Here is a 15,470-nt window from a genome sequence, read left to right on the forward strand (position 1 = left end):
ATGAGAAAGTGTGGGCAATATATTTTTCAATTGAGCATATAGAAACTAAGAAATATGTTTTCAGTGGGTCTATATGAGCAATTCACATAGTGAAGATTCCTTTTCATGGCGCTAGTTCCACTTACTAGTTCCAAGTTCTGTCTGTTGCCAAAAGCCGCTGCATAGTGAACAGCAGCATAACCCTGTTTATCTCGAAGTGAAGGGTCGGCATTGTTGTCCAGCAGAAATTCTAAGGCACTGTGCGAAAAAAATAATGTTACTTAAAAACAAATAGAGCAAAGAAGTTAGAGGTTTTTTTTTTAGTTTAAATCAAAATCCAGGCAATGGTAATTTCTCTTTCAGGTTTTAATTGAAGTTTCCTATACAAGACACATAGGAGCAGACAGTGTATAAGACTGTGTGCCCACGATGCGTTTAAGCGTTTCCGCAGCAGCAAAAACGCTGCAGAAACGCTTAAAAAACGCATGGTAGAAGGTCTGCCATGTTCCCCAATGATAATCCGCACGTGCTGTGCACATGCTGCGGAAATTTCCACTGCGGATTATCATTGCGGAAAAAAACGCAGCACTACCAATTATTTTGCGGAAGTGCTGCGTTTTCGCCGTCATTGACTTTCATTAGAACGCATGCATTCCGCTTTACTAGATAAGCACATGAGTAATCCATGCGTTCCAATGTGCGTATGGTACCCAGGTCTAGAGGAGAGGAGACTCTCCTCCGGACCTGGGTACCATAGGAACTGTGAAAAAAATAATAAAATAAAAAATAAAGATTATATTTACCTTCTGACGGCCCCCGCTGCACTCGTCCTTTCATGCCGGCAGCTAGCGATGGACTGAAGGACCTGCGCTGACGTTATAGTCATGTGACGGGTCACGCGCCGCTGACGTCGGCAGGTCCTTCAGTGTACCGCTGCCGGCAGCCGGGACGGTGAAGCAAGACAGCGCGGGCCATCAGAGGGTAAGTATAGATTTATTTTTTACCATTCTTTAAGGTCACACTATATAAATCCATGCCGTTTGCATGGATTTATACAGTGTGACCAAGTTGACAAGCACTTTCCAAGTGATGCTAAAATGCGGAAATGCATGTGAAGAACGCTTCACTTCCGCTTGTCCGTGGCAGGAAAACGCATGTACAATCCACATGTACAATCCGCATGCGTTTTTTTCTGCCAGGGAGATGCAGAAACGCTCAGGAAAAAATCCTGAACATTTCTGCATCGTGGGCACATAGCCTAAGACTTATAAGAGCAACACATGTATGAAGGGGTTATTTCTTTATCAAACTCTTACAAGAAAGCCTCTTTTTCTAGCGATGCCTTCTCATCCTCTTCCTCAGACTCTTGGCCTTTCCCAGTACTACAGTCCATCGTTCTAAGGAGGCAAAATAAAACAGATGACCAGTTTAACGTATGTATATTAAAGGGAATCTGTCAGAAGGTGTTTGCTACCTCATCTGAGAACAGCATGATGTAGGAAAAGAGACCCTGAATCCAACGATGTATCAATTACTGGGTGCAGAGGTTGTGATACCAATCAGAGCTTTTAGATTTAGCAATACAGCAGAGCTGAGAAAGCTTCCCCCGCCCCCACTAGGCTCTGTATACACAATGTAACTAGCTAGTGAGGTGCACATCACAGGAGGGGGCGTGGCAGATAAACTCCTGGTGCTAAAACAATCATTACAAGTAGACAAAATCTTGGAGCTTGATAAGGCATCACTGAAATCTGTGGTTTAACCCCTACAGCATCCCATCTTCACATTATATAGCAAAAACCTACTGACCGATTCCCTTTAACTACAATTGATGAGGATCTAGCACGTCCCCCCCACCCCCCAAAAAAAGGTTATACCTTCTTCATTCATCTATGCCCTTAAATGGGAGAGAATTATTAGCACTGTTCAAATGCTCAGTTATTATGCAAATTAATGAATAAATCGATAACTAGATGGGTCTCCAGCAACCAGTGTCAAAAGGGAATGAACCAGAGCTGCTCTATCAGTTCCCAATCAGCAACAAGCAGCATTGATAGCAAAATGATCATTCTAACTTTTATATAAAAAAAAAACAAAAAAAACAAAAAAAAAAAAACACCTTTCAAAATGGTGTTGTCCCTTTCAAAGAATATCACCTCAACTGTTTATATTTGAGTCACCTTCCCGGGTCCAGCTCTGTGTCTCCACCTGATTCTATGTTGATCGACTGCAGCGGTGAAGTAATGTTGACAGCACTGCAGACAATCACTGAACTCAGCAGTTCTACCTATGTAGATAACACAAGCTGCTGAGCTCAGTCATTGACTGCAGTGCTGTTGAAATAACTGAATCACTGCAGCGAGAGCCAGAGGCGGACAGCGGGTGGGTAACAGAGCTCTGTTTGTTTAATTTTTGCTTTCCTTAGCCTTTGGAACAATCTTTGAAAGGGGACAAACCCTTTAAAATGTGAAAGCAAATGTAGATCACATCAAGGAATCCCCACAACCCCTTCTATAAAGGAATGGCAATATGTTAAGCAAGACAACTTCTCCTTTGACAGTGTACTATATTTAACTTAAAATGAGATTTTAAAAAAATCTGTATTACACACCAGTATGGCTAAATCAATGTAGCTGTATTTAGTTTGTGAAAATAAAGGAAGGGAGCAAAGAAAAAGCTTAAAATGGGCAGGAGATGAGCATTGTCTAGACTGTCCTGTCTGATTTAAAGGAGTAGTCCCATCTCCAAGTTCCTATCCCAATATGTAGTAGGTGCAATAACAATAATAATAACAAATACCGCTAATTAGAAATGTTGTATAGTTTTTCTGATTTGCCATGTCCCTTTCCTCATGTGCAGGCATTGCAGGACCTTAGGTATCCATGGTTACGACCACTGATATAGTGAGTTATCTAGTTGCTAATGGTCGTAACCATGGATACCTAAGGTCCTGCAATGCCAGCACATGAGGAAAGACATAGCGAATCAGAAAAACTATACTACATTTGTAATTGGAGGTATTTGCTAATATTATTATACCTACTACATATTGGGATAGGATCTTGTAGATGGGAATATCCCTTTAAGGACTTGGAGCACTTATGGAAAACTGCATAAAACAATGAATTGTGAATACAATTCGTCTAGTTAGAATTACACATATAAAGCACATTGTGCAAACCACAAAGCAAAACAGCCATCAAATTTATATATGCAATAAGCACTCACCTTCTATAGGTATCTGAAGCAGCAGCATAGTGTAGGGGAGTGCAGCCTTTGGAGTCTGCCACATTAACACTGGCTCCAGCGGTGACTAGAGTCACTGTGCACTGGTAGCTGCCATTGGCAGCAGCATAATGCAGCGGTGTCCTACAAGGTGAAAACAAATTTAATGACAAAACTAATTCTGTAAAAAAAAAATAAAAATTAACAACAAATTTTACATACATATACACACACATGTATTTAAAAAAAACTTTCAGATGCTCTCCTAGTGATGCGGATGCACCAGATTTGAGTTTACCTTCCAAATTTATCTTGTCTCATCAGCTCAGCGCCGCTGCTTGCCAGCAAATTAAGACATTCAACATTTCTGCAAAAGTTAGAAAAAGAAGACTAAAAAATATTCACCATTACACAGAAAACGTTAACACTTCTGCTACATGTCCATGTCTACAATACGCAGAAGACCAAAAATAATAATAATCCAGAAAAGTATTGTAAAGTGAATTTAGTCTGAATCCACAGGTTTCTTTTTCCCCCCAAAAAATTGTGGCTGGATGATGCTTTAAAGGAGTTGTCCACTTCTAGGACAACCCCCTTCTCAATCTGAATGCTTGCCCTCGTTAACATAACACCTATACTCACATCTGGTGTCGGCACTTGCGTTCCCGGGCCTCACGTGAGGTTATGTCACACAAGCCCTGCACCCAATCAGCGCCAGCTTCACTGCTCCCGCCTTCAGACGAATCAAGAGGAAGTGAGCCGTCCGTCGCAGATCTCATTTCCTCTTGATTACTTACTCGTCTGAAGACGGGGAAAGTGAAGCTGGCGCCGATTGGGTGCAGAGCTTGTGTGACATAACCTCATGTGAGCCGCGGAAACACGAGTGGCAACACCGCTGGAACAGCACCGGAGGCAAGTATAGGTGTTTTTATTTTAATGGGAGCAAACATTTAGATTGAGAAGGGGTTGTCCTTGTAGTGGACAACCCCTTTAAAGGGAGACGGTCATGTAAAACAATGCTATTAACCTGCAGATATGGGGTTAATCTACAGGTTAATAGCATTCTGATGCCATGCGGCACAGAGAGCTCCGCTGCCATGAGGAAATTAACTTTAAACCACCCGGCAGCGTTTGGCTACCGTTCGTAGGGGTGGTGCTGGCATGGGTTCAGTCACTGCTCAGTGCATAGAGAGCAGGGGCTGTAAACCCACCCCTGGTAGTGACTGACAGCAGGATCAGCATTAGGGCCGGCTGTCAGTCAATGGTAACTGAAATAGTGCCAGCGCCACCCTATGACTGAGTCGAATGCTGCAGGTAGGAATAAAGTTAATTTCCTCCTGGCAGAAGGGCTTTCAGTGCTGGCGCTCGTGTCAGACCACTATTAATCTGTAGATTATACCGTTATTTTACATCACAGGTTTCCTTTAAACCCTTAAAGATGATCACCGTACATGTAAAGTGCTTGTAAGAAGTGGATGAATAGAGCGGGCTCAGAAGTCAAGTGCACACCATCCCTGGCAGAAGATGGCTGTGTTATTCAGCCATCCTCCGCCCACAGCTGTTAACCTGAAGAATGTCACTGTCATTCTCAGTGTGCAGCCCGGGGTAAACGCCGTTATAACACAATCGTTTGAATTAATCGTGGGAGACCGATGAATTGCCATGACAACTCAGGACCTGCTGAAGATCCCCATGCCCATTAAAACTGTGCTCCTGTAGGAAACCATGATTTGTGCTACACAGGTATTGCTGTCCCTAAGAGGACTAATAGACAAATTTTTAAATATTTAAAAAACAAAACCCCACCATAAAAATTCGAATTGACCGGTCCCCCCCCCTCCCCATTAAAAATAATTATCTGAAAAAAAAAGTATTAGTACACGAGGTGTTGCTTTGTCCATAAAAGTCCAATCAAAATCTAAAATTATTTACCCTATTGGTAAAAACTGTATAGGGGGTAGGGTGAAAAAAAACAAAACACGAAGTGCCAGAAATGCATTTTTAGATTGCCACAACTGTGCAAAAATAGCAATCTACGTCAAAATATCATAAGTAAAAATATCTGGTCACCCTGGAGAAAAATACCCCCCACTGTTCTTAAATGGTCTCCAAGACTCACCCTCCTGAAGCAGCAGCGTGGAGGCAGGTCCTCCCGAGGTTGTCAGGTGTGTTGATATCAAAGCCGGCAGATAGCACATGTTCATTGCTCAATGAGGCCACTATGCTGTACAACTGACCTAGATGAGGGAAATGCATTATATGGGTAAAAAGGATGCACATTTTCATTGATTTTTATTTTTTTTTAAATGTACAAGTGAGGTCACTTACCTGAGGAAAGGAGCTTTCGACAACAGTCTGAGAACCCAAACAGAACAGCTAAGTGCAGGGGAAACATACCATGAACACCACGCCTGTAACAAAGACAATGATTAACGCTCAGTTCTTCAGGAGATGTGAGAAGTTTACATAAATGCCGCTGTTTGGCATTTAATCAATTCTCATCCATGTCACGGAAAGTACTGTGCCATTGAATATTCCTGTTGTGCTTTCAGCACAGCACTAAGAAGGAAACATTCCTATTCTCCAGCTAGTCGACCTGACGGACGTCTTATGTGACCTCACCTTGCAGTATCAGCACCATTTGTCATCAATGTACTTATTAGCAGCTCATGTCCATATCTAGCAGCAACATGCAGAGGAGTATTGCCATATTTATCAGCACAGTCAATTTCACCACCTGGGGAGAACATGGCAGAAGCAATGTCAGCTAATTGAATATTAAATAGGCAGATGGTGATAGGGATGAAGAGGAACATACCATTTTGAATTAAAATCTGTGAACGTGTAAATCTTCCATGTATGGCAGCCATGTGTAAGGGGCTCTTCCCTTCTTTACTCTGTACAAGTGAGAAAAAAAAAGTATTATTTTTAAAACATTTTTAATTCACTTTGGGTGCATTGCTTGTTCTATGCACTTCAATAGTGTAAATGATGGCCTGCTCTTCACAAGAGTACCAATATGACAGTCATGGGGACTTTCAATAGTGTCGCAGGGGAACTGAGGCGAGTCATTGAGAGCACAAAGGCGATTGCTCCATTTAAGTGTCGCGATTGCTCCATTTAAGTGTCACTGTCAGTCAGTGATTGACAGTGATGTCTACATAGTTAAATTGGGCTTTTTCCAGGAAATGATGGCTGTACACCACAGCCAGCATCTGCAGCGCAGAGTGGGTTCAGCTTTCAAGTTGTCTCCATACATGTGGGCCCCAGTGAGGACAACTGGTATATCCATTTGCGCTAAGGGTTTAAATTCCTTTCTCCACCCTTTGACCCTTTTCATCTATTCTGACCTCCCAAAGCCAACTCCAGCAGGTACCTGGTAATTGACATCAGCTCCGTTGTTGACGAGCAGCTCCAGGCACAATGCCCCATTTGTAGAAACGGCAGCAAAGTGCAGAGGCGTGAAGCCCTTCTCATTGGGCTGGTTGACATTGGAGCCATAGTTGACAAGTTCATTGGCCACGGCATCCTGTCCCATGTAACAGGCAATATGCAGGGCAGTGTTTCCAAAGCAATTGGGTTCATCAATCTGACAACAAGAAATGCCAAATTAACATTTTAGGCAGTAATTTCCTTTATTGTATTACATAAACATCAATTATAAAATGATTATTTGGGCTCTGTCAATAAAAAGCCATTTCTTACCTCCACACCGAGTTTTAACAAATACTTCACAATGTCTATCCTCCCAGTAGAAGCAGCCGCATGAAGGGGTGTATAACCGTGCTTATCCTTTGACATTGCATCAGCGCCCCAAGATATGAGCAGCTTTGTAATCTCCAGGTGTCCTAAACAGACAGTAAGAAATTATTATTATTATATTGACAAAGGTCTATCAAGTCCTCAAGGTGCCACCCATAAACAATGGTTATATCAAATGTGGCAGCTATTTGACCACCGTTAGATAATTTATGGATGTTTGTATCTTCCGCAGTCATTAGACAATTGAGATAAATGAAAAGCAAAGAAAAGACAATAAAATATCTTCCCATCTCTAAACTTGGTAATGACAGTTTGTAGGTCTAAGCTTTAAAAGGGGTTATCTCGTATTTTAAATGTGATGACCTTATTTTATTTATAGGTTATTAACATTGGATCATAAGTGGTCCAATCCCTCGCCGATCAGTTGATTGATGGGCTTCTGACTCTTAAGTTAGCACTGCGGCCTCCTTAGTGCTTGTATCAGTTTCAGGCATGCAAAACTTAGAAGCAGCCATACGTACCAAGGTAAGATGCATACATAATGGGGTGCCGCTCCATTTTATCACAGATGCTGTGGTGTGCCCTTCTGTTTAACAGCATTACAACAATCTGCAAAAAAATTACAAATTAAATTTTATAGAATAAGACCGTAATTACAACAAGAGTGCCACGATATTATTCTAATGATGGTTTTTTGTAGGCTTAACTCGTACCAAAATGTTAAAAGTAACCATCCAGTATTAACTAAAGTGAGCTGAGGCAATTACTTCATCTGTTTGAAGATCTCCCCACGCTTATGCTATAGAAATGTGTAGTAGATCGGCTAGTTTGAAAGGGAGTCAAAAGGTTTATACTTTATAAGCTAATAATGATAGCTAGGTGGGAGTGGAGGGCTTTAAGTCTTGTGCAAATATACTATTGTGGCCACAGACTTCACATTAGAGGGAAAATTAAAAGTTGTGGGACCTAGCGAGCATAAGCCAACAGTGTCCAGAGGGCAGTACCAGATCTGGTGGGTGCTCCAATTCTTCTCAGTAGCCCATGCCTCCACTCTGGTGAGCATTCACATTGCGTGTCCGGCCCAGCAGATACTCTCCCTGCTGTGGGTGATGGCCTCACTAACATGTACAATCAGCAAGACTTATTGCCTACAGCAGGGAGAGCATCACACAGGCACTAGGCTGAGAAGGTGAAGCACAAGTGCAAAACTGCAGCGTCTGTTGGAATAGTGATGCGGTCAATGAAGACCAAGGAGGTAGCGTTGGGTACCGTGAAGACAGCAGGAGCACTGGCCAGGACTGGGACAACCCTTTGGGCAGCTCATCTACATAAGCAAACAAATATATTTCCTTCACATTGCAGAGTCAATCTATGGCCACAGAGGTATGTCTACCTATGAGTCTACGTTCGCACGATGAGTATTTGGCGAGTTTGGGTTTTAGATTTTCTGCAGCATTTCCGCACCCGTTGTGTAAATTAGGCTACTTGCATTTTTTTCATTGCATTCTTGATCTTTGTTTTTTTTTCTTTGCATGAAGCTTTGCTGCTGCAATATTCTCTCTCCTTGTTATGTTTTAAATAATGCTGGCTTGTTTCTGATACTTCCTCGGCTTTGACAAAATGTTATTGATACAGTCATGTGTGAATTACATGCGGTTAAAGTGCGTTTCTGCACCGGAAACGCACTACATGCATATTTTCAGGATCTAATTCAATTCTACGGGGAATATCCACATTTAAAACTCAGTCTATCCGCAAGAAAAATTGATATGTTTCACGTTTCAAACACGCACAGTGGGCATAAGATTTCTATAAATCCCATTCACTTTGCAGGAACTAAGAAGCAGCTTTTTCTGCATGACAAAAATACGCAGTGTCAAAAACTCACCAAGAACTCATTGTGGGAACTTAACTTTTGAGTCCCCAACCCTGTGTTGTTGGCTGTATAGGTATAAACCTTCTGAAAGTCGTCTTTTAAGTGTACATTTAAAAGGGGTGTCCAGGTTTATCATGAAAGTCGGCAGTTACTCTATGTGACTGCAGACCTGTGAGTCCTCACAACATGCTGGGAGTATTTTCTGGTGCTCTCAGCAAGATCTCAAGTGATCGCAAGTATGCAAAATACATCCTCCCAGCCACATTCCGACTAGACGTGCTGGACCTCGCTCAATATATGCGAATTGAGCAAGGCCGCGCATGTCTAGTTGGGATGTGGTCGGGAGTATGCGGTCGCATTACCACTCGGTCTCACCGCCGGCAGCGGAGAATCCTCACAGCACTTTGAGAATTCAAAAGTCTGCATTCATATACACTGATGGCAGACTTTGATGATAGACCTGGACAAATACTTTATTACGTGTTCACTGAAGACTGAGTACAGACATACCTCAACACTGCCACTGAGCACAGCATGGTGAAGTACAGTTCGTCCTGTCCGATCTGCAATATTGACATTTTTCAGCGATCCAATCAAGGTTTCTGCACATTTAGTAGCTCTGTTAGCAGCTGCAGCATGTAGTGGAGTTTGCCAGTTCTTGTCCCGAGCGCTGACATCAGCAGAGTTCTTTATAAGCAGAGAGACTGCCCTCTGTAATAGACAAAAGCATTGTGTGCCACATCAAGGGCAAAATTAGTTAACAACTGTTAAAACGAATATATGTGGAACCTGCTAAAAACCTACATATTTTGCCTGCAAATGTAGTGCAACATGGAACTAGATTAATTTTCTAAGAAAGTATGTAATGCATACTTGCACCATGTACAATAATTAAAAGAGGTTTTTCAGTACTACCCAATTAATGGCCTAATCTTAGAACAGGCCATCAGTATTAGAGGGGTACATGGAATGACGTTCCCTCCACTCCCGAGGGGAACAAGGAATTAAGTGCTGTATCACCTTCTATGTTTATCAAAGTCCAATACATTTTGTGTAGCACAGCGCCACCCAGCTGCAAAGGATGAAGCTGCTCTGAGCAGCAATTTTAGGCACAGCCACTACTATCTGGCGAATGAGGGGACGCAATGCTTGCTGACAGACGTGCTGCAACCCCTTGCAATCCACTAACCATATGAAATGCATGAAAGTCCATTTAACACTGGTGCCTATCCGAAGCATGGGAATTAATCTGCTACCACTATATGTAGCTGTCCTCCAAGCTGACTAATAAGGGGGCAGCCTAGCACTGACACCCTCTACCCCTCAATGACATCCATAATGCCCAAGATACATTACCATAAAGGGGTATTCCCTTGTCCAAGATCCTATCCCAATATGTAGTAGGTGTAGTAATAATAATATTAGCAGATACCTCCAATTAGAAATGTAGTATAGTTTCCCGAATTCGCTATGTCTCTTTCCTCATGTGCAGGCTTTGCAGGACCTTAGATACGACCACTACCAACTAGCTAACTGTCACTATATCAGTGGTCGTAACTATGGATACCTAAGGTCCGGCAAAGCCTGCAAATGAGGAAAGACACATCGAATCAGAAAAACTATACTACATTTCTAATTGGAGGTATTTGCTAATATTATTACACCTACTACATATTGGGATAGGATCTTGGAGATGGGAATAACCCTTTAAGCCAAGTACCAAAGAGTGAGAGAATTTCACACTGTGCATGTAAACGTCCAGAAGTACAAGTATAAAAGGGGTTTATGACAAGATAATGTACCTCATTTCGTGCAGCTGCAGCTCGGTGCAAGGGAGTAAGCCAGATTGAATCTTTTGCATTAACATTAGCACCTAAAGTCAGTTGGGAAAAAAAAAAAAAGTTCTCCATCAAATGTAGAGGCCGGAAGCGAAAAATTACATAGATGGATGCCGTTGTATGTTAGAAGCTCTGGTCTAAACTGTCACAAGAATGTACATACAATTCTGATAGTCATCAAGAGTCAATGAAATATCATCATCCTCCTCCTCCACTTTAGAAGAAAACAAGTAGCCAAAAGACATTAAAAAGGTGCATTTTTAAAGAGGCACTCCCATCCATATATACTTTTTTTTTTTTAAAGTGAGTATTAATATATTCACCTACCGTCACTTTCTTCACAATCCAACGCCTTTCTGTTCCGCTTCTCAGTGACGTCACCGCAACTTCGACTAGCCGGCTCACTCTATGCTCTGCGTGTAAGCCGGAAAGCTATTGCACAATGTAAGCCTATGGAGCCTCGGTCTGACTTTCCTTAGGCTTACCTTGTAAAAAGTCACTTCCCAGTAGCGCAGGGTAATCGAAAGTCGGCAGAGAGGTGACGTCACTGAGAAGCGGAGCAGAATGGCGCTAGATCGCTGAGAAGATAACTGTTGGTGAGTATATTAATACACTCACACTACACATACACATATATATATTAGTTTATTTAATGCATCTTACCTGACTGTATTAATAGTTCCATAACCGGGATGTCTCCTAAGTAGGCAGCAGCATGCAGCGGGGTGCGTCTCTCTTGGTCCTGTGAAAATGGAGAATATAATATTAGTGAATACTTGAGAACAAAAAATCTCCTTTCACTAAAATGTCATACTTGACCTCTGTTAAAAGGGACTGGTGTTTGATTGACTAGCTTGCATAACCCAACAAGTAGAAAAGGAGGTGGTGATGGGGATAGAGACAAGATAAATAAAGGAGCAACACAAATCATAGAAGCATGTAATACATCTATTGTGGTTGCACAGCTTTTAGGTGATCAGCATGGTCTCACCACGTTTCACTGTACGAAAAAGCAGTTTTTCCACGAGGCAGCAAGAATCTTAAGGCCTCATTCAGAGGTCCATTTTTCACGGATAGAAAATATACCTGCTTTCATCTATAGAGCAATCCTCTTTTTTTATCAATTTCTCTTTTTTCTTTCCTTAACATCATTTTTATTTGAGTTCATGACAAAATCCATCAAATCTGGTACATAGAGAGGTAAAGGTGCCCGTACACAGACTGGGCCTATAACGCCTCTATTCACATATTTAATTGGTATAACAGATATATTTTTATTCACAGATCAAAATCAAAGCTTGGAATTATTATTCTAATAATTGAAATAAAAAATAAAAAAAACACACCAACAAAATGAATTAGTTGACAGTATGTCTCATATCTCATTGAAGCCATCATGGAAAATTAATGCATTTATATCCATGCCAGAAGTCCTGACCAATTGATTGTTCTCCTCACCATTCTCTTCTCCATTTTCAGTTAAAAGAAGTGGACCCAAGTTATTTTTAAGATCTTCTAGTATATACCATGCTGTAGATGTAAAGGGTTCTACCATTTTTCTTTTGTCCTCTATTGAACAGCAATTTGTAATAAACTGTTTCCATTTTAAAAGGAGTTTGCCTGCTTGCTTCTCTTTATTACATAGGGCATCTTGTTGTTCTACCTCCATATAATGCTTCATTTGTACTCTTAGTTCCGTAATGGGGGGGGGGGGGTATTGGGATCTAGCCAATGTTCTAGGAGCCTTTTTTTTGCCAATATAAGCCAGATATGTAGTAACTTGGGGGGACTCCCTATTAATTTGTTATGGTTATTTATGTTAGTCCAAAAATGTAACAAGGCTAGACAAGGAGAAAGGACATATCCTGGTCCCCATGTGGTGTTAATCATGTCAGCTACCCGGTCCCAATAGGAAACCGATGCAGGACAGGACCAAAGGCCGTGTAGGAGGTCAGAGTGTGGATATTGGCACTTGGGACATACAATTAGTCTATTAGAAAGTGGGTCTTTTTTGGGGTAGATTAACCCCTTAACCCCCGAGGGTGGTTTGCACGTTAATGACCGGGCCAATTTTTACAATTCTGACCAGTGTCACTTTATGAGGTAATTACTCTGGAACGCTTCAACAGATCCCCCTGATTCTGAGACTGTTTTCTCGTGACATATTGTACTTCATGATTTTGGTAAAATTTCTTCGTTATCACTTGCGTTTGTGAAAAAAACGGAAATTTGGCGAAAATTTTGCAATTTCCAAAATTTGAATTTTTATGCCCTTAAATCAGAGAGATATGTCACACAAAATAGTTAATAAATAACATTTCCCACATGTCTACTTTACATCAGCACAATTTTGGAACCAAAATTTTTTTTTTTATTAGGGATCTATAAGGGTTAAAAGTTGACCAGCGATTTCTCATTTTTCCAACAAAATTTACAAAACCATTTTTTTAGGGACCACATCACATTTGAAGTCACTTTGAGAGGTCTTTATGACAGAAAATACCCAAAAGTGACACCATTCTAAAAACTGCACCCCTCAAGGTGCTCAAAACCACATTCAAGAACTTTTTTTATTTTCACAGGGGTAACAAGAAAAAATGGACCCCAAAATTTGTTCTGCAATTTCCCCTGGGCACGCAGATACCCCATATGTGGGGAAAAAAACACTGTTTGGGCGCACGGCAGGGCTCGGAAGGGAAGGAGCGCCATTTAACTTTTTGATTGCAAAATTTGCTTGAATAATTAGCGGACGCCATGTTGCGTTTGGAGAGCCCCTGATGTGCCTAAACATTGGAGCTCCCCCACAAGTGACCCCATTTTGGAAACTAGACCCTCCAAGGCACCTATCTAGATGCATAGTGAGCACTTGGAACCCCCAGGTGCTTCACAAATTGATTCGTAAAAATGAAATAGTATTTTTTTTTCCCACTTTTTCATTTTTACGAATCAATTTGTGAAGCACCTGGGGGTTCCAAGTGCTCACTATGCATCTAGATAGGTGCCTTGGGAGGTCTAGTTTCCAAAATGGGGTCACTTGTGGGGGAGCTCCAATGTTTAGGCACACAGGGACTCTCCAAATGCAACATGGTGTCCGCTAACAAACTGAATGGAAAATCGGCTCAAATTGTTAGCGGACACCATGTTGCGTTTGGAGTGCCCCTGTGTGTCTAAACATTGGATCTCCCCCACAAGTGACCCCATTTTGGAAACTATACCCCTCAAGGATTTTATTAAGGAGTATAGTGAACATTTTGAACCCAGAGGTACGATACAGAATTTGATAACATTAGGTCATCATATTGAATACGTTGTCATTAGTCTTGAGTGCAAGTGCTCGCTACTTGAGTTTGCATAGGGTACTCAGGTATGCACCATGTACTGCGTGTGCTCGAGTGACATGCTCGAGTCCCTGCCACGCATGTTTCACGGTTATTAGACACCCAAAAAAAAAACATGTGGGGATCGCTCGTGCATGGCAGGCAATCCCTGCAAAGTTTTTTTGGCCGCGAAGCATATGGGGCGGAGACTCGAGCATGTCACTCAAATACCCATGCACCCGATGCAAACTCAAGTAGCGAGCACTTGCGCTCAACACTAGTCGCCATATCGTCATCTTTTTTTCTTACTTTTGAAAAAAATCACAACCCCATCACAACCCTAACCGCAAACCCAGCCCTAACCGTAGCCCAACCCTAACCCGAGAGTTTATTTTTTACGCCGTTCCTCGTGCGGTATAAGTGATTAGACGACCTTATTCTTCGGGTCTGTTCCGCGTGTGGTAAAATTGATAAGGCAGCTTTATTCTTCGGGTCAGTACGTTTACAGCGGTACCACATTTATATAGTTTTTCTATGTTTTGCACTTTTATATAAAAGCAATTTTATAGAAAAAATTATTTTTTATCATAGCTTTATTCTGAGAGCTATAACTTTGTTATTTTTCGGCTGATGGAGCTGTATGGCAGCTTGTTTTTTGCGGGACGAGATGACGTTTTCAGCGGTACCATTTTTATTTATATTCGTCTTTTTGATCGCGTGTTATTCCATTTTTTGTTTGGCGGTATGATAAAGCATTGTTTTTTGCTTCGTTTTTTTTTTTTTTACCGTGTTCACTGAAGGGGTTAACTAGTGGGACAGTTTTATAGGTCAGGTTGTTCCGGACGCGGCGATACCAAATATGTGTACTTTTATTTTTTATTATAATAATATTTATTGATGGGTACATTATATTTTTATTTTTGGTGGATTATTTTTTTAAATTTTTTTTTTTTATATTTTTACAATTTTTTTATTTTTCAGTTCAACAGTTTTTATACTTTTTTACTTTATCCCACTCTGGGACTTTCACTTTTTTTTCTCTGATCGCCTGCATGGCACAGGAATGCAGCACCATCCCTGTGCCATGCAGGCTGTCAGCGCTGGACAGGGAGAAGATAGTTTGGAGATGCACTGCGCATGTCCAAACAATCTTCCTGCTGTCTGGTGACCCGGATGTTGTCATGAAGACATCGGGTCGTCATGGCAACATCCTGGAAGCCGCGGCAGACAGCGCTAGAGGCCGGAAGAGGAGGTGAGTATCTGCGATCACCTCCCCTTGCCACCGCAATGCTGCTATCGACTTTAATCGCAGCATTGCGGGGGTTAATGTGCGGGGAGCGGTGCGGGACTGCTCCCTGCACATAGTACCGGGTGTCAGCTGTGACAATCAGCTGACACCCGGCGGCGATCGAAATGACGTACTAATACGGGTCTGGCTCTTAAGTCCCAGGGCACAGACGCGTATTAGTACGT

At 41.7% G+C, this 15,470-nt stretch overlaps 1 protein-coding gene across 6 annotated transcripts in view; it reads right to left on the reverse strand.

Moving 5' to 3' along the window:
- The window catches only part of ANKRD52 (ankyrin repeat domain 52), a 75,945-nt gene that overhangs the window by 34,933 nt on the left and 25,542 nt on the right, over positions 1–15,470 (reverse strand). For 4 of the 6 annotated variants that reach the window (XM_073663744.1, XM_073663743.1, XM_073663748.1 and 1 more), the window contains exons 3-15: positions 11,344–11,422; positions 10,645–10,715; positions 9,353–9,553; positions 7,488–7,575; positions 6,910–7,052; positions 6,581–6,793; positions 5,827–6,101; positions 5,533–5,615; positions 5,324–5,441; positions 3,503–3,571; positions 3,208–3,348; positions 1,296–1,376; positions 126–237 (exon numbers count right to left, since the gene is read on the reverse strand). In XM_073663744.1, the coding sequence (XP_073519845.1) occupies positions 126–237; positions 1,296–1,376; positions 3,208–3,348; positions 3,503–3,571; positions 5,324–5,441; positions 5,533–5,615; positions 5,827–6,101; positions 6,581–6,793; positions 6,910–7,052; positions 7,488–7,575; positions 9,353–9,553; positions 10,645–10,715; positions 11,344–11,422 (1,674 nt within the window). The remainder of the gene's footprint in view (positions 1–125; positions 238–1,295; positions 1,377–3,207; positions 3,349–3,502; positions 3,572–5,323; positions 5,442–5,532; positions 5,616–5,826; positions 6,102–6,580; positions 6,794–6,909; positions 7,053–7,487; positions 7,576–9,352; positions 9,554–10,644; positions 10,716–11,343; positions 11,423–15,470) is intronic. The other 2 variants (XM_073663746.1, XM_073663745.1) reach the window with 1 other exon arrangement.

Source organism: Phyllobates terribilis, unplaced genomic scaffold, assembly GCF_046119375.1.
Source record: "Phyllobates terribilis strain yellow unplaced genomic scaffold, ASM4611937v1 Scaffold_2__4_contigs__length_985480577, whole genome shotgun sequence".
Lineage (NCBI taxonomy): Eukaryota > Metazoa > Chordata > Amphibia > Anura > Dendrobatidae > Phyllobates > Phyllobates terribilis.